General features: G+C 39.8%; 1 protein-coding gene and 1 long non-coding RNA gene across 10 annotated transcripts in view; one reads left to right on the plus strand and one right to left on the minus strand.

The window, feature by feature from the left end:
• Nucleotides 1–1,520: 1,520 nt before the first annotated feature.
• LOC133160421 (growth factor receptor-bound protein 10-like) overlaps nt 1,521–27,085 on the plus strand; it is a 49,185-nt gene continuing 23,620 nt past the window's right edge. Inside the window, exons 1-7 of one of the 8 annotated variants that reach the window (XM_061288053.1) lie at nt 1,522–1,787; nt 3,719–3,811; nt 4,749–4,891; nt 10,630–10,743; nt 13,636–13,732; nt 22,047–22,341; nt 26,780–26,924. In XM_061288053.1, the coding sequence (XP_061144037.1) occupies nt 10,693–10,743; nt 13,636–13,732; nt 22,047–22,341; nt 26,780–26,924 (588 nt within the window). In that variant the 5' untranslated portion in view covers nt 1,522–1,787; nt 3,719–3,811; nt 4,749–4,891; nt 10,630–10,692. Of the gene's footprint in view, nt 1,788–3,718; nt 4,892–10,629; nt 10,744–13,635; nt 13,733–22,046; nt 22,342–26,779; nt 26,925–27,085 lie in introns of all 8 variants that reach the window. The other 7 variants (XM_061288054.1, XM_061288059.1, XM_061288058.1 and 4 more) reach the window with 7 other exon arrangements.
• Nucleotides 4,746–7,730, minus strand: LOC133160423 (uncharacterized). Of its 2 annotated transcripts, none has more exons than XR_009715888.1 (2): nt 7,364–7,730; nt 4,746–6,308 (listed from the first exon to the last, which is right to left on the minus strand). It is a non-coding gene; the product is annotated as an uncharacterized LOC133160423 (long non-coding RNA). The 2 variants fall into 2 exon arrangements; XR_009715890.1 differs by having other exon boundaries at nt 4,746–6,547.

The raw sequence follows: 27,085 nt of genomic DNA on the forward strand, positions 1-27,085 counted from the left end.
GTATCCAAAGCATGTGCCTCTCTCTTCGGTGAAAGATAAACTATGAATAATGAAAATCTTTGGAATTTCCATTAAAAGTGTCTCCAACCGCTGTCCTGCAGGACACAGTCACAGTCTTTCACTACCTTAGCTCATGTTACACAGCTTTGTTGTCAAACTTGGGTGTGATGGACGCAGTGACAGCCACAACCAGCAGGATGTTGTATGACCTTTGTTTTCTGAAACTTGGTCATCCACAAAGTAACTGATCAATCAATTGAAACAAAAGGCAGTAGTGTTAAATAATTGAGGAGGTAGAATAAGCACAATGCGTGTTGTGTTTATGTCTCAGTGTCCGTCTCACAGCAAGAAGGCTTTGTTCCCATAGTGGTAGACCGTTTATGAGTGACATGATATATGAGTGTGCCTGTGTGAGCATCTTTTGCATGCCTTTTGCAGTCTCATATGTAGAACTAGGTGTTTGTTAAAGACAATGGAGTGACAATTTGAGCACCCTGATGTCTTGAAGCAGATGCACACCGCTGAGAATTTTTCAGACTCCCATGGTGTGTTCTCATGGTGTGTTCTCAAGTGTCAAGTGGACCTTCTATGGGACAATGAAATCGGGGTCAAATCCATTGACGCTTTTCTCCATTCAATGACCTTTGGTGCACTCTAATTGTAGACTCTAGCGCTGTTTCACCCAAGAAATTGTTTGATTCTGTTAAATACGCTGTTTCACCCAAGAAATTGTTTGATTCTGTTAAATACGAAATGCAGATATGGTATGCAATAAAGGCTCAGAAAAAACACTTGAGGAGCTGTCTGCAACATTGTCACTTCCATGTGATGAAGTAAACAAAAAAGGCTTTAACAAACACAGATTGTAATGATTACACCTCTCTGTATAGTGTCTCAACATATATTTTTTATTTTTGTGAATCCCCTTAAATTAAAGCTGACTTAAGTCATATCTTAATCATATGAAATCAAAACTGGCCTTGTTCTAATATTTCAATATAAGTAATAAGTAAGGTTTTCGCCTCTAAAGCAGTCTGACTTGCAACAGCACATGTCCTAATGTAAACCTCTTGATGTTTTTCTCAACTCACATAAACATCAGAGGAGTCTTGTGCAATACCCCTATGAGGCTCTGACAAATAAAATCTCATTTCTAGGAAGGTAACTTGAGCAGTAGCAAACACATGCCACTGATGTATATATTCCGGAGTTCTCAATGGCCACAGTGACCAATATCAATATCCATAACCTTGATTTTATTTTTCACAAATACTGACATGCACTGGACCATATATTCTGCACAGTATTTGCAACGTGCAATAAAAAGCGTCTGTGGCTCTTCCTAAATTCATGAGCAGGTTTTCCCCCTGTTGGGTCATCTAAGATCAGCCACAAACATAAACAAAATTAACAATACTGAGGCGCAGGGACATGGTCTTATTTCTATTGCAAATGCAACATTGGCCCTCACTTAGAGGGCGTGGTCAGGCCCCGAGGGGCGGAGAAGCTTGCGTGCGCGCGGGCGTGTGATCTGCGTGCACGCGAGCCGCGTGTACTGTATGTGTTTCGGTCCCGCTTGGCCGCTCGAGATGATCTGTCCTGGGAGTCTTCGCCGTCGCAACAACTTGACTCCTTCCGCCTCCTCTTCTTTTCCTGTGCAAGCTCCTCGCCTCCTCCTCAATTCTCCGCTTGCCGGTCCAGGAATGTTGATCAGCTTGGCCTGAACCGGCGCTCCGGTGTCTGCACCATCACACGACCGTGCGTATCCGCAAGGGTCGTAGCCTAAGGTGAGTGGTTGCCATCGGACTTACGCGTTCTCTCAGTCCTTCTTTCCCCTCCTCGCCACTGCACCCAGAATTGCAAAGGTGTCAACGTGTTACCCAAACTCTTTTCCGATGGTGAAGTTAAGATCAACTCTTGTCATTACTCGAGTCCGCTTGTGTGCGTAAACTTCCATGCACCTTTAACGCTGCTTTCAAGGCAGCCTCGTGCAGGCTATTCGGAGGCAAGCAGCGTCCGCTTGCCAGCATGTCATGTTGTTGACGATTGCATAACGTCAGGCAAGAGTAGCACACTGGCAACTTTTTGCATCCAGTGGGACTCCTGCAGCCAGCCCCCCTCCACAGTTTGGCAGCAATTCCCTTGTGGAGGGGCGGGGGCGTTCTCTGAGGAATTGCCTTGTCCCACTTGAGTGCAATCCTCATTGCATTGTTTGATACAGTAGTGTAGTGGTCCTCAGACCGTTTTTGCACCATAGAGCATAGAACACTTGAACGTAACGCAATGTTTTAATTGGAACAGGACATCTGTAACATGTTTAACATGTGTCTCCCTGGTGCAGCCCCTTGGGGCGCCATGAGGTAGCCAAGAATATCTGAGGTTTTGCACACAAAAAAAAAGAAAGAAAAAGGGAGGAAAAGGAAGTTTACATTTAGCATCGATGCCAACAAATCGTAGAGCATTATATTGATTAATCGATGTGTCTCGATGAATCGTTACACCCCTACCAATTACCACAGAGATGTTTAGGTTGCACTTGCACTAGGTATTATACTGCCTTATACTGAATTACAACATGAATAGGTCTGTTTATTTTGCAGATTTAGAATGATATATTGTAACCAATAGTTACATTTGAGGTGAGGTGATTTTTGTGGAGGGAAAAAAATGAACAAAATGATTTTTTTTGCACTTAATGTTGGCCACTTGACAGCAGTTTTGTGCCATTCTAGAATGGTTATTCTATACAAGAGAGTTCTTTCCAAAAAAATACAATGTGTGGTTATTTTGTTTTTTGCTTCAAACCCTTTGTTGTTGGGTTTGGAATTTAGTAGATCTTTGAAAAATAGTTCATTAAGAAATAAATATATCAAAAGTATGTATTTTGAGTGTATGCACATGTGTATTTTGTCCATATATAAAATTGCATCATTTTGTGTGGACCACTAGTAGCAACATTGCACCAGAAGCAAAATTCTCCTCCCCTCCAGCATTTTAGTAGCCCATCCTAAGTATGTTGAAACTACTATGCAAACGAATTTCAAGTGTCTACAAATAAATGCAAAATGCTTATGCCACACAAAGAGAAAAGGCATGTTGTAATCGGAAATTCCAAGACTCCGGATCAGGGTCAGTTGTAATATACTACCTTGAGGTAATATGTAACATTATGAAATTGAATGACTATGATCTGGGTCTGTTGTAACATTCTAACATGTTATTATGAAATAAATCCCATTATTATGAAATAAATTCCATGAGCTTAATTAACTAAACATTAAAAGCTCTTGGTTCAAAACATTTTTTGATAAAACAGATGCTGATTTTTGGTTGAGTCTTTCTGTGTGGCTCCATACGAAGTCCCCCACAAACCGGTGGTTCACAACCCGGTGGTTGGGGTCTGTTGTTATACGAAATGCAAGATGTGCCAGAAGAGTTGCAGTACTGGCATCACAAAGGGGAATATTTCGAAGCCAAAGTAGTTTGTAGTTCGGGGGGTTAATCAACGGCTCCTTAAAAATTGTCAGATGTGTGCTGACTCCCATTTACCATGTGTTTGAATATAATTGGTTAATGGTGAACACCTCAGTTTTTATGAAGCTGTGCACACTTGTGGAAAATGAATGAAGTGACTGATCAGCTGACTGCTAGCAAAAACTTGACACATTTAGAACACTAACCAAGAAGGATTTCTCTCCCTGCCTTTGCCCTCCTTCAGTTCAGTTAGGTTGCGGTGCCATCCCTCTGCGCAAGGCGGCAGCTCAATTTGTGGTTTGCGCTCACCCCCTTCACACCAGGCCTTCTATTTCAAGTGAGTGCTCACTAAGCACAGACATGATGGGGCATGAACTCTGCAAGACTACAGGCTGCCAAAAGCCTGCTGACTGCACATATTGCTCATAATTATAACCCGTGCAAAGTATACTCTTCTTTCTGCATCATTCATAACGTCAAGGATTTGTCTTGATCAATTCTGTAAACCGAAGAAAATCGCATGCATATTTTGTCACAGATGCAACAATTTTTTGGGAAGAAAAAATGTTCTTGGTAGCAGCTAGACCAGAAATGTCTTTGAAGGTGTAAAGTGACGTCTTATTTTACATTTAAGCTTTTCTTTCGGCTCACACACACTACTCTTGTTCTTCCTGAAATGTATGTACTTAAAGGCACATTAAAGTGGAGGAGATCTCCTATTAACTTGGATTGGAGCTATAAGAGCTTGTGCTTGTGCTCTAGGCAGCATTCCATTGGGTCTTGCGTCAGCCAGCAGTCATTCAGCACTAGGTAGTCTAGGCTCATATACTGTTAATGCCCCCCTTCCTGATGTAATGACACCATTAACCCAATGCCTGCTGGGGGACCACAGCATAGTTTATGTATGTCAAGTTACTGGATTTAAAAGCAACTCTTCTTTCTGAAGCCAAATGGTCAGGTGGGCTGTCCGTAGTCGAAATGTAACCCAGTGACAATGAGCACTTTGGCACAAGCTGTGTGATCAGACTCTTCTGACTTGTATAAAACGTCTTTATTGAGTTCATTTGCTAAGTACTTCACTGTTGTGAAAACCGATTTGGATATTTTGAAAAATACTGAAAGTCCCATGTAAAATAGATTCAGAGGGTTGTTTCTAAATACATTGTAGAGAGTACATATCGCATTTAACGATTTTCATCATTTGTGTTCCTGTTTTTTATGCATGCGTACGTGCATGTGGGTTTGTGTTCTGTGTGTGTTTGTTTCTAAAACAGCAGTCCAGTGATGCAGCAGCCAGCATGAACCCCCCTTTCTGTGCTTTCTGCGGACTTGTGGTGTAAGATGTGACTACAATGTCAGGGAAAGCCTCCTAGAACATTGATTTGGGGTTTATCAGAGACACTTCAAATTGTGGCAGGTGTGTACTTGATTCCCATTTAACACGAGTTTGATTTGATCTCAACAAAGCCACATTCCCAGTAGGAAGACATTGTGCACGCCTATGCAACTAAATGATCATAATTGTGTTTTTTCTTCCCCACTCTCTAAAACAATTATCAAAATTTAATTTGAATTACAATCTTAAAATTAGCACCTGCAGTTTGGATGATGTTTAAAATGGAGGACATCTGATAATAACTGATTGTACTGTACTTCATTTTTTGTTCTTGTGTCAAAAATCTTACATTGAAGCTAGCTAAACTTTATGGGGTCACCAATACCCCCCCAACTTACAATACTCCAATATTGCGCCCAACCCCAAAGCATTCATCTTGCCATTGCATAAGGCTGGTTCTCCCAAAATCCTCATCCAATTAGGATTCCAATAGTCCTTTCACTCATTGACTGGTGCTATTCAGCTTTCCCCGGCATGACATCAGGCCCTCTCTTATAGCCCCACTTTACGCTGCTGCGCTCAAATAATGAACGCGGCCAATTAATGACTAATCAACATGTGCAACAAGCACAACCACTGAGGAGTGACTGCCATCTAATCTGCCGATTAAACCGGAATACAGAGATGCTCTGTTAAACTTGCTGTGTTACAATGCAGAAGAAAAAAATCAGGCTGCCCACACACATGCATCCAGTAAACTTGTCTGCTACACAACGTTGATAACTGGAAGGAAAAGTCTAATTTCAGAGTCAGTTAGAAAATCTAATAATAAAATGCAAATTGTACCATGCTTAAATTGTAGCGTGCACTTTTTTTTGTCTTTTTTTTTTAATGTGCTGCAATCTGATTGCTGTTGAGACTGAAAAATATTTTTTAAACTTTGGGTACTCTTTTGAGTTCAAAACTGATGGGAATCTGAGCAATATGATAAACTACAGTCAATTAAGCTGTTAAGATGGACAGTAGATGCATTGATAAATTCACAGTATCCAGTAGTATCCAAACCCAAGAGGGGAAGGACAACATAATCCAGGGGATATGAGTGCAATAGTCACTTGTGAACAAGTCATGCACCAGTATATAAAAAAATTAATGATATACCCAGTGCATGTTATATTAACCCACGGTCATGCCCATGATCGTACCCCTGTCACCCGTGTGGACTTAAAAAGTCTGGGGAGGTATGATCCCCTCAGCCTTTCTGTGGAGCAGGACGGTGTCCGCTTCCTGTCACTGAAGTTGCACCTCCGTTTGGACTTGGTGCCATGCAGTGGGTGAACGGGGTTTTCCTTGATGGACAGCAGCCTGGGCTTCACCCGTTGTTTCGCCACAGATGTCAGACCAGACAGCTCTGTGCCCACAACAGAAGCCACCTTCCTCACCAGTTTGTTTAGGCGGGAGGCATCCCTCTTTTTGATGCTGTCCCCCCAACACGCCACTGCACAGAAAAAAGCGCTCGCCATAACAGATTGATAAAACATACGCAGTATCACATTCATAATATATATTGTCATGGTTCCATAGGTCATGTTGACATAGAACATTTTGATAACTCCCAGCATTACCCTCCTAATATTTTTACTCAAAGTGTCTAACTACCTTTAAACATATACACTGCAATAATCGACCTACCCCCTCTTGGGGTCACGGTACGGTCAGTTCATTCATTTCAACGGCCTGTAGAAAAGAATGCACATATTGGATCTGAGCCATTTTTTGAATTAAGGTTATGTTTATGTTCTGGACTCAATAGCTCTAAGATTTTGGGCTGGGGGTGGGGGTCAAGCATGGGAAATGCATTAAAACATTTCTTCACAGTTACTGTTTTTTTAAAATAATTAGTTTTGGTTGTTTTGTATTATTTAATGATTCAAAACAACTAAACAGCAGCTAAGCAATATCATTCAAAAGGACTGGTGGAAGATTTGGACAGTTTTTAGTTAACATATGGTTCTGATTGAGTATTAATTTAGCAATCCATTGTTTTTAGTAACCAGGTTACACCAATGGAGTGGGCATTTCCTCTTTTTCCACGTACAGTTACAGGTGTAAAATGCTTAGTTGTCCTTATTTGTGTACACGTATATTATATCTTGGGCAGCTAAGCAGAGGGGAACTGGGGGGGGGGGGGGGGGGGGGCGGGTTGCTGTATCGCACATAATTTTTCACCCAGTACCCGATATGGAAAAAATGTGTTCTGTGCATTCCAAAGATGACTGAGCAGAGCTGAACAGCCCAGTGTTCAGCTGTGTCCAGTCCAATCAACTGTAGGCAAGTTGAGTAAGATGAACACATTTTGCAATTACATATACACAAAGAGAGAAGTTGACACAGCTGCACAGCTTAGTTGGAGCTGTTTTTTCAGTTTATGATAATAAAACCTCCAGTGAATGTAATGGCATTATCCCAAAGCAAAACAAAGAGCTTTTGTTACTTAAAAATAGATATCATTCGAGTGGTACGTAGTATGTCAGTTCTTTTCTCCGGTTTTACCGTATGAATCAGGTCGTGTTTCCTCAGTATTTCTTCTGCCATTTGAATGACTTTGCTCGTTTGTTCAAATAACTGGTTCGTTCCTCTTTCTGAAACAAAGAAATTGCCAGATGTAATACAATCAAACGAATGCAGGATGTTTTGAAAGGAAATAAAGGAATTAGGAATCGAAATTTGAATCGAATCAGGGGTAGAGTGAATCATTACATCCCTGCTCGATGAGATCAGAGTTTGAAGTATTCGGTGTTTAAGACGAACCAGCACGCCAACACATTTCGATGTTGCTTCCATCTGCTGTAGAGTGTTGCTGCTCCTCTGGTTACTTAAAAACTTCATAGATTTGTGAAAGTTGGCTCAGTAAAGTCTAGAGTAGACTCTTTAATACGTAGCAAGTCTTGTCTCGTTTAAGTGCTTGAGGGTGGCAGTTGGCCAAAGATAAACAAAGAACAAAGAAAATACAAGAACACCTCATTAGGCGTGTGACACTTTAAATATTTGGTCATAACACAGCCATTGGATGGGGGTGCTGCTCTCTTCACTTGTCACATCCTTGTCAGAACCAGATGTCACCTCCAAAGACAACGATTAGTCCAGTCACATGCCTATTTACTTTAAATTGCCCAAGATTCCTCCAAGTTTAGTTTGTCCTTTTGATGTATTATCTAGTTGATGTATGCCAGAAAGTGATTCTTCACATTTCAGTTTGTTGAGTTAATTTTTTTTTTCTAGCCAGCACCTTGACATACAAGCAACTACAGAGATCTAATAGTAGTTCCAAAGTTAGACAAATTAGATTATTGCATCAGTAGGACAGTTTTAAAGTTTGAGACATTCCTTATCAGAGGAGCCAAAAGAGGTGAAGGACCTTTCTGTATGAAGTGCACTAAAATATTTTTCAGTTCAGTTACTTACTAACGGTCAGGACCACCACACCTCAGTCTCTTTTAGTGGCGTGATCTAACACCATTAGGATAATTGCATTGTCAAGGTCAGAGGACCATTTTAAGTATGCTGTTCAAGTGGAAGCAATCAAATCAAATGGTCTTGAGAGACTGTAATCCTTGCACTGGAATGGCTTTGATTCTGGCAGAAATGAAGCAAAAGTGTGCTTGTGTTGAATACCTTACCTTCGTTCATCACTGATAGGCATAGTCATGTGTTACAATTTTTTTTCATGGTATACTCTACTCCAAAGGCATTGGGACCATTAGGACAATGTTTTCTGTTGACTGAAAACACTGTGGATTGTCATAAAACAATGTAATCAACAGTTTTTTTTCTCAAATACAATTCATTTTCTGACCCTGGCCGACAACAAAATGCTGAGATGTAAATGCCGTAATTTTCGGAGTATAAGTTGCACCTCTTTTCATAGTTTGCGTGGGGTGCGACTTATACTCAAGAGCGACTTGTATGTGAACTTTTTTTTGGGTCAGTCACACATTCACACCGTCATTACCGTCATTGTGAAGTAGATTCATATTTTCAGACTAAACCGGATGAGGGCCCTCTCGGCCTGCTTTGATAAATTCACCATTGGCACGAGAATCGTTGGGAAGCATGCTATTCGATACTATGTTGCAACGCATCTGACTGATGTGTTTGTTTTTGTCGTTCCACTCATTATTTTAAGTGGAAAGCAGACAAGTAAAGCTCAACCAATCCAGTACTGTGCAAATTAAAATCTGAATTTGTTGTTCGTTTTCTAATGCTAGCTATTTAAAATGTGTCTTTTTTTTTGTCAATTCAAAGCAACTTCTGACGCCTAATAAACATTGAGTCCAAGCGCAGCTCATCAAAAAATCCATGGCTCTAATGAGGAGCCGCTTGGAGAGTTTAGCTTGATGTTAATTTGTTTTGTTTTTGTTGTAAACTTTGTGTCTGTAAATAATGTGTAAATGACGAGCTGGACTTGCATGCCAGCTGGCCAGACCACACAAGTATTTACACAGCAATGCACACATATGCATAAACTGATCCACATTCATTACAAGACAATGCATTCAGCAGTCATTGCCACACCATCACCAAGGTCTTTGTTTAGATTTCATTCATGGTTTGATCATTATTTGCGAGCAATTCTGGATGTTCCAAAAAAAAAAAAACACTGTTCTCTAGATTTCTTGGAAGGTGAAAAAAATCAGGTCATATGACAGGAAACTCAGGATAGTCTACTTGGAATCACAGGGAATCCTGGATAGTTTTGTTAATCGAGAACGATTTCACTTAGACTTTGGAAATACCCCAGAAAAGGGTCAGGCCAACAGTGGAAGATAATCATTTCGCATTTTTAAGGATGCAACATTAGAGAAAATAACTTCTCAAAGTGCCTCATCTTAAAAAAAGCTTCTCAATAAGCATAAAATAAAAGTGCTAAGATGGTTTCACAATACATGCACAGCTATGTGTAATCATGCTCATTGGCACACGCATATCGTACCTGATCAGAATGTGCAGAGCCGCATAAAAAGAAACACATACACATTTTCTCACTAGCACTCATGCAAACACAAGATAAAATTAGCTTTAATGAAAGGCAGGCCATATTTTGGGAATACCAAGAGGGGTCATGAACTGCAGCACATGAACACTCATAGTATTGAGCCTGAGCAGCTTGACTCCAAATTTACCCTCGGGGTCTAACTTAAGACCTGGAGAGGTGCCTGCGGTGTATTTTTGGGTTAGCATTCAGTGATGTTTACCCAGTGGTAGCAGTACTAAAAAGCTAAAATACCTTGATTTTAGTGGTGTTGATACTTGGGTTCTAAACTCAAGATTTCACGGCCTGATTAAAAGAGTGCAAACAACTTTTAAAGTCTTGTATGGAACTCTACATTGAATGCAAGTTGCGTGTGAAATAGTTGCATTTTCCTTTTGCTATGGCTCGTGCGTTGCTGGCAAAACAGTAGTCACGTGATAATTAGATAGTTGCAAAACTGTATTGTTCCATTAGTAGCATACCAGATCTATGTGTAATATACATCAAAGTTAAAACAATCTGCAAATATCTGCAATCTCTCAGATTATTTTTGGCCCATGTTTGCAGGGCCATAATTGGCTGATTAATGACTTTTGCCCTAATCTTTGTATCCATCAACCATTCTTCACCTTACTGTCTATCCTTCTTTCTTTCTACCTTTCTATCTGTCTATCTTAGTCTACCTGTCCATCCATCCACCTACATATCTTTCTATGTAACGTTATCGTTCCATTTTTCTCCGACAATTTCGTTTTTACTCGCCTTCGTTTTTCATTTTCTTCTGCAGGTCCGTCTTTCAGCAGAACTGACCCAACTAAGTGGCTTATAGAAAATAATTGAACTCAAAAGCATGGCTGTGGCTGGATGTCCCGACTATTTCCTGCATCATCCTAATTATCAGGTAAATTGCAAGATGGATTGTTCCGTCATTTTGAGAACATCAGAAGCTTTGCCTGAGGGATAACTGTTTTTTGTTTGATTGGTTTTAATTCATTTGCACATAAACAAAACAATTAAACAACCAGAACAAGGGATATTGTGCAGGTAAGATCATAAAACCCAGATAGGGTTTATAAAATCAATCTCACACCATTATACATCATCATATACAGTAAATACAGACCAAACATGTAATAATTTATGAAATGAATATAATAGAAATGAAATTAAAGAATTTATTACATTGAGGGCATACAAGAGAAATATCTTTCAGAAATACCAACAAATTAAAATAACTGTTTGCGTGCGTGCGCATGTGTGTATTACAACATGTATACAATTGAAAGATGTGTATGAGGTTTAATGGGTTTGACTTGTCAAAAATATTCCGATCTGAGCTGTAAAATTATGGATTGAGGTTGACACAGATGAGATTTAAATCTATTTGTTTCTTAGCTGGACCCCTCTATATCTTATTGAAAATTGACAGAATGCCACTTTAAGGTTCTGAACGTCTCTGTTGAACCAATATATGTTGTGAAAGAGTTTTGCTTAGTGGAGTTGAACCATGACTTGAATGCACACACTGTTAGAATTTGTGCTGTACCATCACCGGCCGACCAGTGTTGCGGAGCTGTTTGGATGACTGGGTAAGGGATCAGTCACAGTCTGGTAGCTGGGCCCACAGGCAGTGTGTGTCAATAATGGTGATTTCTGCTATTTGGAAGAAGCACTGTTGACTTTCATTATCATTTTACATCACAATGATGCAAGTCTCATTATGGTACTTTCAGCCTGACCAACAGAGCTTAAACCTGCGACAAATGATTGGCTATGGTTGGGTTGTTCGTTGATGTTGCTCCTCCATGGCGAAGACAAACTGGACCGCTTGTCTCGTTAATGGTTGTGGGCTGAAAGGGCGACATTTGCTCTTTTTCTCTGCTGGCATTTATGGCTTTCCTCCTCTATAGGTTTTTCTAACTGGACACCCCAGAGGCCAGGCCACGCGAAAAGATCATGTGTTGTATCTGTATTGATACTGCAACACTTTCAGGAGGTTTAAGGGAGTTGTTTAGTATGGAAAAGTGGCATGATGTGTGAACCAGAGTTACTAAGTACACAAATGTAGATCAGTACTATCCATATAGGCTGGATTTAAAATATTGTTGAAGCGATATGTGGGTCAAAACACTGAAAAGCAGGGGGAAAGGGTACATAATCGTATTTTCTAGATACATCACATCAATCAGGGAAATTTTGTTAAATCCCTATATCTATTACTTATGTGATTTTGCCAGATGGAATGCAAGGAGTGCATATTAATAATACACAGATTATTCACAGTATACAGGGAGTCCTCGCTTTACGTCAGTGTTTCATTTATACCAGTGATTCTTAACCTTAGGCCAAAGTGTTGTATGCGAGTACCACCTTGATTTCTGGGAAAAGATTTGTTTTACAGACGTGGCCTCCAAATAAGTTAGGCTTGCTGCAGTGGACTATCGTGGGAAAATACTCATTGCCGCAATCCAAGCGAAGGACTGCTGCACACTTACCGATGTGCAGCAGCATGTACCGATGTCACGTCAAACATGACCCCAACCAATTTTGAATTTTAAGGCTTCACCTAAAGTACGTTTTATTGGGGTTTTTTTTTTCAAAACCACAAAAACACAGTGTGATTGTCAAGGAAGAATAAGACTGCCACAAAGAGAGAAACAGAGCGATAAAAAACGAGAGTGGAAATATCTTGAGAGGCTCTTGGCAATGATTGAGCGCTCGATTCACTGACGGCAACTGTGTATTTTGGCAACAGAGACTCTCCACGCTTAGCTTTCTAGCCCCAAGTACATATGAAATGATGAGTAGGCTTTGGACCCATTGTACCACATTCTATACTTTTCGCTCAGAACCTGTCATTAAGTACTTTTGCTGTCAATTCAACATGACTTGAAATGTAACGTTAAGTTTATCCAAAAACATTGACAAGCAAAGTCCTTCACTGAGCAATGAGATCTTGTACTCTGTTTGAAATGAATGCCACAGGGACATAGGTCAAAGCCTGGCTATATACTGTAGCACCTTACCAGAAGCAGGCAGAATGACTAATGATAGCTTTTCCACCATAAGGATAATAATACATGTTCAACCAGTGTCTGCTTTACTAATATTAAAGATAAGCGCGGGTGTCTTAATAATTATCTCATGGTCTATTGTATTGTCTTGTAGATTTTTGTTTATTCTCTCATTGGGATCAGCAGAGTTGCATTTACCAAGAAACTATTGCGATAGTGTTGTGTAAGACAAGCAGTCCAAGCCATCATCAGCCTTCAGTCCAAGGACATTCCGTTCCACTTCTTGTTAGGCACTATCTGAACACTAAATGCACCCGCATTCAACGTAGGTCTCCCTCGTGTGGTTGTATCAAAAACTCATCCAAATTAAGTCTATAAATTACTTCCTGTATTTTCTAAAGACCAGAAGAAAAAACAAAACATGTTCACTTTCAGCATCTGGTATAAAGCAGTGTTTATTTATTTACCTAATATATTATTGTTAGATGATACAAAGTGACTATGAATGGGTTTTTTTCTTGACAGTGTTTAGATTATAGTTTTACCTTTATTGATATGTTCTTATCATTCACCTGATTCAAATGAGCAGGTCAGCAGCCAGCTCAGAAGAAGCTTCATAATGATCCTGATCTTTTGAATTTGGAGTGTTGCAGCAGGGAGACATCGAAATAGGCAGGACAGTGGGCTATGAAGATAGTTTGGATAAGCCTGTGTTATGCCTTAATAAAATTACTTTTGACATGACTTTACGTTTCTGCTCTAATTCTTGTGCCCATCAGCAGGACAATAGAGATCGATCCACCAATCACAGACAAGCGAACCTCATTGGGCCGGGCTTCCAGCAATCAACGGACCACAATTCGCCAAACCATCAAGGTTTGTTACATTTCTTTTTCATTATTATATTGTAACCTAATTTAATTGCTGTGCCTTATAAACAACCTGATGTGTACAGCTTGTTTGTGGGGGGTATATATTATTGAAGGGGAAATTAAGCTTCAAAATTGCTTCATGAAACAGTTCTATTTTTGATAGTTTGTCTGGTCGTGCAATGAATCTGGATTTTTTTTTTTTTGCCATTAAGGTAAAAATGGCTCACCTTAACTTGAATCCAAGTCACATTGTGGCCAAATTCTGGTGATTATTGTGTCTTTTGATGCTGTCAATAGTAAAGCCTTGTCCGTGGCAAAAGCCAAATTGTAAACTAGCGATACATCACACATTAGTTGTCCTAACTATTCTTTTCTCCCGTCTTTTGGCGTTTGGCAAATTCATTTGGTGCAGTACTTTCAGTAGTCACCTTTACATAATGACATACTGTATTCAAATTGACAATAAAGCAGACTTTGACTTTACACATATAGATGTTAAATCACTATTAAATCAACATTCATTCAGAAAAGTGCACGGTGTCTGTTTTTTAATTTCATTATTCTAAAGTATGCTGCTCAGCACAAACCAGTATTAGCCATTTATAGGACTCCCAAATCATTACCAGGGAAAATTCCTCTCGTCCCTCAACCACGCAGGGAATGAGATTGTTGCTTAATGTAAGAACTTAACAAGTTGGCAAAACCAAAGATTTGCAGCTTTTCTTTGCTTGCACTGTTGACACATGTGCACATCAAAAGAGAAACAGCGCAATTGTTTGATTTCGAAGTCATAAAGCCTGTCCCGTAGAGACTGTGGATGGCCCTGGATGTGATATGCACGCCTGACTTTGCCCAGATCTGCTGTTAAGTCTGAGTTCATCCATGAGGTCAGAGGTACGGTTAAACAAATGAGCATCAAACAACAACCTCTGGTGCTCTTTGGAGAACCATTACACCGTATATATTGTATATATGTTAAATGAATGACTTAACAAGTGGAATAGAAAGGTCACAGAGAGTGGTTCTATTTCTGGGTTTAAAGGTAGCTAAAGGTTGTTACACTGCTTGTGGTCGTATGTGTGTCGCCTGTCTTCAGTATTGTGTGGGGGCCTGGATGGGGGATTGGAGAAGAGGGTTATTTTACATTTGGTCCTCTCCCGCTGTAAACATTTGAGCTGTTCAAAGGGTGATCCGTGCGAACACAGGGTGCCATTATAACTACGCGGCCTATCTAATTGTACTATACAGGATTGGTCCAGGACAATCGGAGCATGAGATTTAAGCACAATATTGGCTCAGCATGGGAGGCAAGGGCGGGGAGTCTGCGAGGACTCTACCAGTGAATTAGAGCGCTTGGCCACAACATGAGAAACAAATGGAGCAGAAATTATATTGTCATTTTTTGGGATCAGCCATATTTAGAGAACTCTAGAGAACAGTAGAAGCCGATGAATGGGAATGAAGCCAAGGAACATTTTGCTGACACTAGATTTATATCACACACGTGTTGAGGGCCTGATTATTGAACACCCCGACTGTTGACCATTTACTTTTGCATGTAATGTGTTACTTATTGTAGCAAAACGTAAAACTCTAGCATGCATGACCTACTCTTGAAATTTGACCTTGCTTGGAGCATTACTAGAGGGATGATAATCCTTGCTGATTTTATTAAGCCTGTTTCCCAGTGATCGGGCTCTTTTGCTTCACAGCAACAATAGTCTTAAAGCTGCTTACATTGGCGCAAATCGAGCAGCTTTGGAGGAATACAACTCGGTATTCTCTATTTCATAAATTTAGAGTGAGAGCATTTTATTCGTGGGATTCACAGCTAATCTTTAAGAAACACCAGTCAATATATCTAAATTATTAACAGACAAGTCAAGTCAAGTTGTTGAAAGACATAGGTAGCCTTGGTTTGACATTTTTGTGAGAGCCACACACTAACATGCCTTAAACCTCCTAGCTGAGCTTGCAAATATTCAAAGGAGCGTCATCCCAAACATATACAGTCACTCAAAATATTCCATAATGAATTTTAACAGAGTACTGGTGTCCTTGCAGCTGCTGGGCAACAAATCCCATCGTTGTTGCCAATGCAGCGGAGTAATCTGACGGCACAGCTCTCATGAGCTCATAGCTTGAAATGAATCTCCCAGCTCCAGTTATTCCTGCTTTGCCCTTGTAGGGATAGCGCAACATGTCACAGGCACGCATATTCCCTCTCGAATATTTAAGCACTACCTTCCCAAAAATAATTTAATAGCAGAGTAAGGGAAATGTGGCTATGCAGATTATGATGTGCAATTTGATGGGTTGTGACCACTGGCGTAACTAGGATTTTTTTTTTCTTGGGTGGAACGGAGGGCCAAGTATATCCCAGGGGGTCCGCAAACCTTTTTTTTTTTAAACAAACACCCCAAATTCCTCAGAAAACTACGATAAACCTTAACTGGATGGGCGGGAAATGTGGAAAAATACCAGAAAAAAATCGATGAATAACCCCCTCCGTCTAGCTCCACCAGCGGTTGTGACCGCTCAAATATTCACCGGGACTGGACTAACAGTCAAAATTAGAAGTACAGTACTCACAAAGGCACTATCGAGAAATTGTATTACAGGAAATACATCTTTGGGTGTCTTGCCCATGTTAAAACGTATTAATAGAATTTAAATCAGGGCTCATATAAGGTCATTTCCGAATACTCCATTGTACTGCTCATAGAATAGAATAGATCTTTATTTGTCATTGTCACCTGTACAACGAAATTTAAAAAGTGCCAACCGATCCGCGCATGAGATAAAAAAACAAATAGAATAAATAGAATAAAAAAAAGATTAAAAAAGTCATTAGTCATTCTTAGGTGTTTTTAGCTGTGTGTTTTGGGTCATCATCCTGTTGCAAGACTTGCAAGAGGAACTTTTAGACCTCTGGGCAACAAATTACTGTCAAGAATACTTTGGTAGTTTTGAGCTTTCATTGTACCCTGAACGTATTCAAGACGCACTGTACCATTAGCAGCTCCAGAACAAACAGAGCCTGTTCCATATTTCACAGTAGGGACAGTGTTCTTTTTTTGGTAGCATTCATTTTTGCGTCTGCGAACATCAAGCTGATGTGTGATGTGTCTCGTCCAAAAGTTCCAGTTTTGTCCTGCCTATCCTTTGTGGCTTGTCCGCATGCAGTGTGTCATTTTTTAACCCATGATTCATTTTCAACACTGATGTTCCGGAATATTTTCTTACCATTCATATTATTAGTCTCTTCAATTTGTCATCAATGTTCCTACTGCGGCCACATCTAGAGACGTTGGCACCCGTCCAGAGGGTCTTAATTCCGGAATAGGTGCAACTGCCCAGGCAGTAACGTCAAACTGCTCGGTGATGGTCTAATAGCCTTTACATTTACCGTATTTTCCGGACTATTAATCGCAGTTTTTTTTCCGGCGGTGTGACTTATCCTCATCAGCGACCTATGTGTGAAATTATTAACACATTATTATATAATTTCACATGTTATTTTCACACTAAACCGCAAGATGGTGCTCTAGGCGTGTGGAATAAATGGAACTGCAACTGACGATGAGTCTGACGTAAGCAACGTAGAAGAGGAAGGGCTGCATCTTCTACCTCTGGTGGAGTTATTTACAAGTGACACAGAGGATGAAGATTTCAATTAATTTAGTGATTTGGAATGACACAGATGGTTTGGTGAACTTGTTTGTATGGTATTTATGCTATAGTTAGCTGACTAACTCTTAATATGTTATGTTATGTTAACATACCAGGCTTGTTCTCAGTTTGTTGTTTATGTGTCGTATAACGTTAGCATACCGTACAATCATTCAGCCTGTTGTTGCATCTATTCTATTTTTATTCTAAATTGCCTTTCAAGATGACATGTCTGTTCTTGGTGTTGGATTTGATCAAATACATTTCCCCCAAAAATGCGACTTGTACTCCAGTTTGACTTATATCTTTATTTTGCATTTTATTGCTGGTGCGACTTGTACTCCGCAGGAATTTATTATCCAGAAAATACGGTAACTTACAATTTTTTTCAAATCTCCTGAAAAAACAATCTTCTTCACGTCCTCTGGTGCATGTTAAGTGTGACACGCATATTGTCACCAAACAGCACAGTTGGTTGTCTTCATACGACCAAACTCGATTTGTGAGTAAATTGTGATATCATCTGCTGCATTTTCCCCATTATATTTAAAGATGTATTCCATCCAACCTTGAGTAAGAAACAGCTGTTACTGAGAAAGCCATGTCCTGTGATCACCCTTACCCCGTGTGAAGGGACTCCCCTCCCCAAACCCCCCTCACTATGAGTCTAGCTCGGTGATCTGTGGTTTTCCTTTTGCTATGTACTTGCGTGTTTTCCCCCCTTAGCCTCTTCTGTTTCCCTTTGACCCTCCCACATTGTCTCCCCCCACTTTGGGTGTGTACGTGGGTTCTGTCACCAGTGTTATTGTACACCCCACAAGCCACACTTTACAGTTTAGACCTGCTCTGTCTATACTCCCTTTTGAATGGAAGCCCCTCTGCTGGGTTTGAATTCACATTTCACATGCTGTTTTGTACATGTGTGTTCAATCCATGTTCCACGCATGTATACCTCTTGACAACATTCTTTTTTCAAAGTGAGCGTTACCCCTCTTTTCAGTTTGTAACAAGCTGAATACGAGTGCACAGACTACATTCCTGGCTTAAGGACAAACGGTGAGCCGTATGCATCTGCCATCGGTACAATGGTCTTGTTTTGGCTTTGTCTCTCTCCCTAATTACCAGTAATATTCAAAACAAGCTTTTATGCAGATTCCGACAGACCTAACTAGTTTTACAGTTGGTTAGTACTGCATATCAATTGGCTAAAACAATAGAGGATGTTGGAGGATTTTTACCCCCAATTTAACCAATTATATGTTCTTAAAGAGAAGGGAAAGGGCAAAACATGTCAGAGGACTAAATGAACAGAGTCCATGAAACAAAGAAACTTTAAAAACAATACTGACAGTGTTGTCCTTTTAACCTATGAAGAAATTGCTGTCCTGTAATTTCTCTTCTCTTGACAGAGAAGAGATACAATACAGGGGAGCCCTCTCGGGACGCCATTATGGGTGTTTGATGAAATGTTACATCAACAGACATGTCTGTAATTGTGTTTATTTTTGTATAACTGCGGGCGAGTAGTTTGAAAGATATTCCCATGCAACTGTAGTTCGCTGTGATGATGTTCATTCTTAATAATTAAAACACGGGTGAAGCCGGGAAACAAAACTCAGAATTGTTTAAATGTACTACATAATTACAAATAAAATTAGATATTGATATGACCCAACCAAAACTCTCCAATATGTCTTTAAGTAAATTTTAAGGTCATTGATTGATTTGTATAATTTTTATTTTATGCGTCATTTTCCCTTTTGTCTCTGATATTGCATTATAAAAAAAAAATGGAAAAAAAGCTTTTAATGACTTCATATCCTGAGTTTGAATACAGGTTTCAGTCCGAGAATCTAGTTTAATAAGGGGACTCGCCACATGACTTGCTCCCAAAATATGTTTAAGCAACTGCATCGCAGTCACAAATTCCTACTGTCAGCAGCTCTGCTTTGTGTGCTCCGTGCTGCCTGAGCTGCTCTAATATTTTAAGAGGATCTAATGATTGGCTGTAATAATGTAAGGTCAGGCGTGTCATGGCAGCTGTGTGTTTGCTTGGTATGACTAAAGGCGTTTACGTGCTCCCATTTGCCTGCCAAAGACGAGCGGTCGGTAGAACTTGTCTCTTGTTGCTCTTGTCTGGTTCTACTAGGTTGAGTCACGAGTGTGTGCTCTTCATGATTTGCGGCGTCAACAGCCCGGATGACGCACACCTTTGTTTATCTTATTGCAACACGCAAAGGTGATTATAATCATGCGACTGATAGTGACTCTCCCAAATCCTTGATCCAATGGTATAAACGCGATGGATGTGCTTTCTTATACAAGCAATTGTGCCGTTTTCTTTATCAAACGAGTTTTTTGTATTTTGGTTTGGTCTAACTTGAGCTTGCTTTTCTCACTCCTTCCCTAGCCCTAAATATGGCCTTGTATGCACCCTGTGTTCTGTGGTTTACACCTCTTTAGCTATAAGTAGGTGCTCGAGCTTACATGTTGCTATTAATACCAACGGATTAACCACCTGTGATTTACAAGCACCTGTGAATCGGATACCTGACACGTTTTCAGGAAAAAAGTTTTCCAAGAAAACAGATCAATGTCTGGTTCTTTGTTGGATACTTTGTTGGTTTGGGGCAGATTTATGCTGATACATTCAGGGATCCTCTGGTACAATATATATATACCTAATACATTTAATTATTTTTAAATATATGTAAGAAATTGTATGTTTCTTGGTAGGATCTAGATGTCAACTGCCGTGCTTTAACCCAGACTGACAGTATTTAGCATTATTGAAATATAAACAATATATTTACATTAAAAAAAATTGTGAAATATGTACGAGTTCTAATTCTTAGTTTAATTCCCTATTGAAATAATCTCCTAATGTCTGTTTTGCTTCCTGCTCCACAGTTTTGGGATCTTCTGCCCCCTCACAAGTGGTTCTTGTCTCCCCCCAGTGGTGCGATTGTTGGTCACTCTAGATATGTGAGCTCTAGATGCAGGGATTTGATGATAAATTTATGAACTAGGTTTGGGCTTTTTTGTAATGAAAAGTCACTTATCGGAGTCGCCACTGCAGATTGTAATTTGGAAAGAGCAAAGTTTTTTGTCCAGTTTACCCCTTGAGCGAAAACTTCCACAGGATGAAGCAATTAAATAGGAACTTCCCATCAATTCCACTCACTTCAAACCTTGATACATCATAATGCTTGGAGTCAGTTAAAAAATTCACTTCATGAATGTCAATGTGCCTGGAGGTTTTCACAAGAGCTTTGAAGATACATTTCTCCTCCAGAAAAAAGAATTTGACTGCTGGTTTTTAAGATCCAAAAAGTAGAAGGTTCGATACATGCTGTGAATTTTGAGCAGATGCCAACAATTTGATGCCATTGCGGTGAACCCCAGTGCTGAGAATTGAAAAGTGTTTCTGACAGGGCAGCATCTTATCCATAGTCAAGAAAATCCTGCTAAATTAGTGTTGTGGCAGAACTGTGTGTGCGCTCGCGTGCGTGTTTGCGTGCGTGTGTTGAGCGTTTTGTGCTTTTCTTTTATGGGATTACTGAGATTTAAAATGGTGAGGTTAACAGTTCAGATCCCGACCACAATGAAATGATTGAGAAACTGAAATAGAAGTGGAATAGCCCCAACAATTTCCTGGGATTTTACATTTTTTTCATCCCTCAACTATCTAAAAGAAACTCACTCACTCACTCACTCACTCACTCACTCACTCACTCACTCACTCACTCACTCACTCACTCACTCACTCACTCACTCACTCACTCACTCACTCACTCACTCACTCACTCACTCTAGTACTTACCCTTAGAAGCAGAACAATAAATATTTCAATTGGACAGCCATTGACCAACTTGACCCCATGACCTATACCAAAGTAGCATTAAAGCTGTTTGCGTATGAGTAATTCAGAGTATGCGCACAAACTCCTTCAGAGTTTGACATTAACCTTTACACATCTTGAACACTGCTTCCTGTTTCTGATCCAGTAGGTAACACCTAATCAGAGTGCTAAATTGGCAGAAATGGCCAAAGGCATTTTGCATTTTAAATCAGCTCACAGATCATCGGCACATTCGTTCAAGTCATATCGAAGAAGCACATTGACTGGAAATAGATACAACGGTTTCTTTATTCGTCGCATGCAACCGCATGCAAACCGCATGCAAACCGCATGCAAACGCAGAACTGATAAACCACATCAAATAGCAGTTGATAATAAATTACAAACAGTAATGAGAAACAACTGCATTTTGGAAAAATCGAAGCTGAATAACAAAAATACATGTCTTATGCATATTGTGTCAATTTTATCTACTGCAGGAACACCTTCAACGGAAGGAAGACATTTTTATAAATTAACCAGGGAAACAAACATCATCATGAAAATATCATGAGCAAAAAATACAGAATAGCTAAAAGAAAACTATACTTTTGGGTAAAGTTCTGACTAAAAACTAAAAGCGGACCTAGGAAACAAAATCACATGTCGGAATTGGAATATATTGGGGAAAATAAATCAAAATGACGTTATTACTTGGCAAAATCGTTCATCATCCTATTTGCATTTTCTGCAACAAATCAATTTCCAGCTTGTATTCCTTTTTATGTTTGGTCTTGTTTTCCAGAGGATGATCTTGATTTAGAAGCCCTGGTGAATGACATGAATTCTTCCCTGGAGAGCTTATACTCCACCTCCAGTGCCCAGCAAACAGAGTCTACATCGCTACTTCAAAACGGACAGACCTCAACTTCTTCCCAGCAACCCCACAACCACCATCGCCCTAACACACACCACGCGCAACTACAGCAGGGCCATCATTTGCTAAGCCATTCCTCACACAAACCACCCTCCTCCGCGTCCATTGATCTACCGCAAGCAAGCCTATGCCGATCACAACCCATGCACATCCTGGCTGTACGGTGAGTTGGCTGAACGTACAGGACAACTTATAACTCGTTTGAATGTAGAACTGTGTTGTAAGAATAGTACTGCACATCAGGGGTGTCAAACTCGTTTTTGTCGCGGGCCGCATCGTAGTCATATTTTCCTTCGTAGAGCCTTTATGACTGTCAACTAGAGATGCACCGATCCGATATCTGGATCGGATATCGGTCCCGATATCAACAAAATAGATGGATCGGGTATCGGAAAATACAGCCGATCTGTGAGCCGATACTTTCCTTAATCTATTGGGACGCGGGCTACGTCATACGCTAGCAGCACGTGTGCCGCATGCCACGAGAGTTTTCTAAACAAACGCAAACATGGAGCGAACGTTCGCTTCTCTTCCCCGGGTTGCTAAGCGGACGTCAAACCCTGCGCGTTCGCTTCTCTTCGGGTTGCTAATGGGACGTCAAAGGCTGCGCGTTCGCTTCTCTCCCGAATTGGGGGGGGGGGGGGGGTGCTAATCGGATGTCAAACGCTGCGTGTTCGCTTCTCTTCCGGGGGGGTGTTAATGGGACGTCAAACGCTTTGTGTGGCGGGCTCCATCTAGTGTGGAAACTGAGAAGCTGAGCTCAAGCTTCTTGTGCGGGTCATATTCAATTATGTTTTCAGAATTTGCTGCGGGCCAATAAAAACTGGACCGTTAGTTTGGACACCCCTAATTTAGAGCAGAGAACTGTCTTTTCTGTTCCACATGTAGAGTTATGTAGCTTCTTAAATAAAATCGGAATTATTATTTCAGTGAGTTCAATTATTAAATTGAACTCACTGAAATACAACGACCTAGTCGACTTTAAAACCATCCAACTCATGTACAAAATAAAAAATAATCAATTACCAAACAGTATCCAGAGGTTGTTTGAGTGGAGGGAAAGTACCCATTATTTAAGAGGAACACGTATGTTTAAAAGAGATTTGGTGAGAACAAACTTAAAGTTACATTGTATAACAGTTAGAGGTGTGGAACTATGGAACACCAGCAGTGACGAATTAAAGAACTGTAGTACCTTACCTAAGTTTAAAAAAATGTATAAGGACAAAATATTGACGGGATACCGTAACATGCTGTGAAGTTGTTTAAGTTGATTTGTATTTTAATGAGAAAATATATGGTATATATATGTATGTATATGTGTATATATGTGTATATATATGTATGTGTATATATATATATATATGTATGTGTGTATGTATGTATATATATATGTATATATATATATATGTATGTTTTTTTTTTCTTTCTTTAATATATTGACTATGGACAAATTCTTGACAGAATTAAATAGAAACATGTAGTTACATGGGGTAGAGTCAGATAAGCTTAGGCTTCCTTCTACTCCCTTTTTGAACAAATATGATTTTACGATAAAGGAAAATTATGATGCAATATCTTTTTTCTTTTATATTCTATTGTATTATGGAGTTATCATTTTTCTGTATTTTTATTTTTTTCTTGTATTTCTTTAATGTTCGAAATAAACGTTTAAAAAAAAAAATCAACCATAATATCGGATCGGTATCGGGTATCGACCGATACGCAAAGCCACGGCATCGGTATCGGTATCGGAACTGAAAAAGTCGGATCGGTGCATCTCTACTGTCAACCCAAATAAATGTATGAACGTTTCATATTATATACAGCATTTTGAAATCAGAGATGAGTAAGAACTGTTAAAATAAAAAAATAAAAGTGCTAATAAAAATGGCCAGAAACAGCTCTAGTTTTTAAAAGTGATGACAATTTGCAATTTTAGTATCGACACAAAGTTGATGCACGATTTGTCTTCGCGGGACAAATATAATTACACTGCGGGCCAAATTTGGCCCACGGGCCATAGTTTGAAACCCCTGCTCAAGATAATCAGACATAAAATTCCAAAGAATTTTAATATCACACGTGGCATAATGTGTAAAATTTCAAGTAACTATTTCTTTTTAGTCAGCTTTTTGCTCTTTTCGGCCGGGCTGCGAGTGGGTGGAAGAATCGTTGCCAGTGTGGTGGTAGTGGTGGAAGTAGCCTATAGATTTGGTTTTCCCACAAACTCAGAATTGTCTGAATTGCCGCTTACTTCTGGTCCTCATAAATCTTGAGATAAAGGCAAAAAGAATCCTGTATTAGTCGTTCAGACTTTCATCGTTGCGTGTGTGAGTTGTTCGCACAGGCCTGTGAGAATACGTCAGTACACATACTTGAGCTTTTAGCATGCACACTTCGAATGCAGCAGAGTAGATGATTGATAGACTCTAATGACAATGCAACTAGCTGTTGATTATTAACATCCATCAGTAAAAAAACACAAAAAACTGGGGACCAGACTTTGACTACATTTTCATGAACTGCAGAGAGAAAATATTTGCATTTTATATATTCGATTGTGCTGCTATGTTTTGTTGCATGTCGTGCAGACGAAGTTCCAGGAAACTTCAGATTCCATCTGTTTCCTCTTTTTTTTTTTTACCATTGGAGGACTGTTCCTTGGTCACACAGTCAAAAAAGCCACCCAGCCAAAGGAAAAAAAAAACATAACCGAAGTGTGGTTTTGCACAATGTGCTGGGATCGCTTAATAATACTGTTTGAAGTTGGAAGTTTTTGTGACTACAGACGCATTTTTTTGAAAGGGTTTGGTAGAAGTCCAAATTGTACAACTTTAGGGGCACTCAAATTAAAAGGATCCACCATATTTTTTAGACTTTGAAGTGATACTAAGTGTGACTAGAATCCGATATCTTAATATACAGATTTGATTGTATATTTATTAGGAACCTGCACAGTGTGCACCCTCCCAATATGTAAATGTTTCTGTATAATTCCTCATCTGTAGCCTTTCAATGCCCTCTCCCTTCTTGCCAGGCCCTGTTTGTCTCAAACAACACCATCAGGTCAAATTCTCATTAATTTTATCATCAAGCGTAAGTCTATTTCTCAGTTTAAATAGTCATAGCTCACAGTCTCCCTGAGGCGTTCATTATAGGCTTTTGCCTATACATTCTCTGCAGAGCGGTCTGTAATAATTATCCCTGTCCAAAGTATTTGACAGAAGTAGAGAAGAAATGATCAGGTAATAGACTATTCTGTCTTTAAGGACTCCCGCTTTCTCGCCTCTTCTCACAAGCTCTCACACAAGCACAGACTCAGGCCCCGAAGTTCTTATTATTCAGCGCTGACCTCTGGATAACCCTGTTCTCAAGCTCAGATGGGACGACATCAAAAGGCTCGCTCCCTTTTGAACTCGCTGGGTTCTACAGAGAAATGATAGAGGCAGGGAGACTGAGTTGAAACCAGAGAGTCTCCCACAATGCTTTTCTGAGCGCACTATTCACCCCCCCCCCCCCCACAAAAAAAATTAAATCCTGAAAAGTTTATGATCGGCTGTCAAACCATCATCCCTCTTCTGAGCCACAAGCTTATAGCGCGTATGCCCAATTTAAAAAAAAAAAAATTGCTTTAAAGAGATGGCTTGTTTAATATTGATGTGCGATGAATATTGCAGAAAATTAGCCAGCAGGCTGCAGGGGTCTGTGATTTCTCCTGGCTTGGAGACTGTTCATTATGGCAAGATCAGACAGAAACAGACATGAGCTTGGGTGCTATACAGAAAAAACTTTCGAATATCCCCTCCTGCGCACAACTCACATGTGTCAGCAGCTCTTGTTATCCTAAAGTTAGACGCACTTTTCACTCTTCAGGAAGATGTATTATGTCATTACCATAAACGGCAGTTGATAATTTAATTTGATACATTTAATACAATAACAGGTCAATCATCCTCACCCCGTACAGGAATATTATATCAAAGAAAATGTGTTCAGTTTAACTGAAACAATGTAAAAAAATAAATAAATAAACATCTTATTCTTGCTGAATACATTTAGCATTAATTGAACATTCAAGATATTCAGTCTGAATTTGAATATAAATTTCATAGTCAGATAAAACTGCAATTTCTGACCATCCTTCAGCCTTCACTGCTTGTTATAGCCCAGAATAATAATTTTATAAATTCAGCAGTAGAAAAAGTAACAAAACGAAAAGATTCATATTATGCTTCCCGTCTCAGTTTCTGCTCCCCTTGAGTTTCATTCTAAAGACAGAGAAGAAAAACAGTAATCATTTATATTTTGACTAGAGAATGAATCATTCTGTAATCTCTACCACTGGTATGTTTGTTCTCAAGTGTCTTAACAATCACAAATCATTGTTAAATTAAATAAAGACCAAGTCAAAACTAGGTTTTTCATTATTGTAACAAAAATCAACAAAGTGACCCACTTTCCCGTTTGATGAGTCTGGCAAGTTTATTTTCTAACTAATTTCCCCAGTGAGTGTAAACTGAAACTAGAAGAGAATTCCAATTGAACGGACAATGCCCGATAGGCAAATGTAATGACTGGTTCCTTTTGCCATTGTCCAGGAGGTTGCGTGAAGAACAGCAACAACTGAGGACATCCTCTCTCCCTGCCATCCCCAACCCCTTCCCTGAGCTCTGCAGTCCGGCCAGTTCACCTGTCCTCAGTCCTGGGTCGCTTCCTCCCAGAGAACCTTCCACCGGCATATATGTAAGTGCAACCGGCCTTCACCGAAACCAAAACATTGGTGGAATCCAATCTCTTTTCAGGAACCAGTTATTTTTATAGTTGTGGCCTTTTCACTCGGCAGTGAATTTTTATGCGGTTTCACGGGATATAAAATAGACTAAGTCAGAGTCTGTGTCGCTTGG

This window comes from Syngnathus typhle, linkage group LG10, assembly GCF_033458585.1.
Source record: "Syngnathus typhle isolate RoL2023-S1 ecotype Sweden linkage group LG10, RoL_Styp_1.0, whole genome shotgun sequence".
Lineage (NCBI taxonomy): Eukaryota > Metazoa > Chordata > Actinopteri > Syngnathiformes > Syngnathidae > Syngnathus > Syngnathus typhle.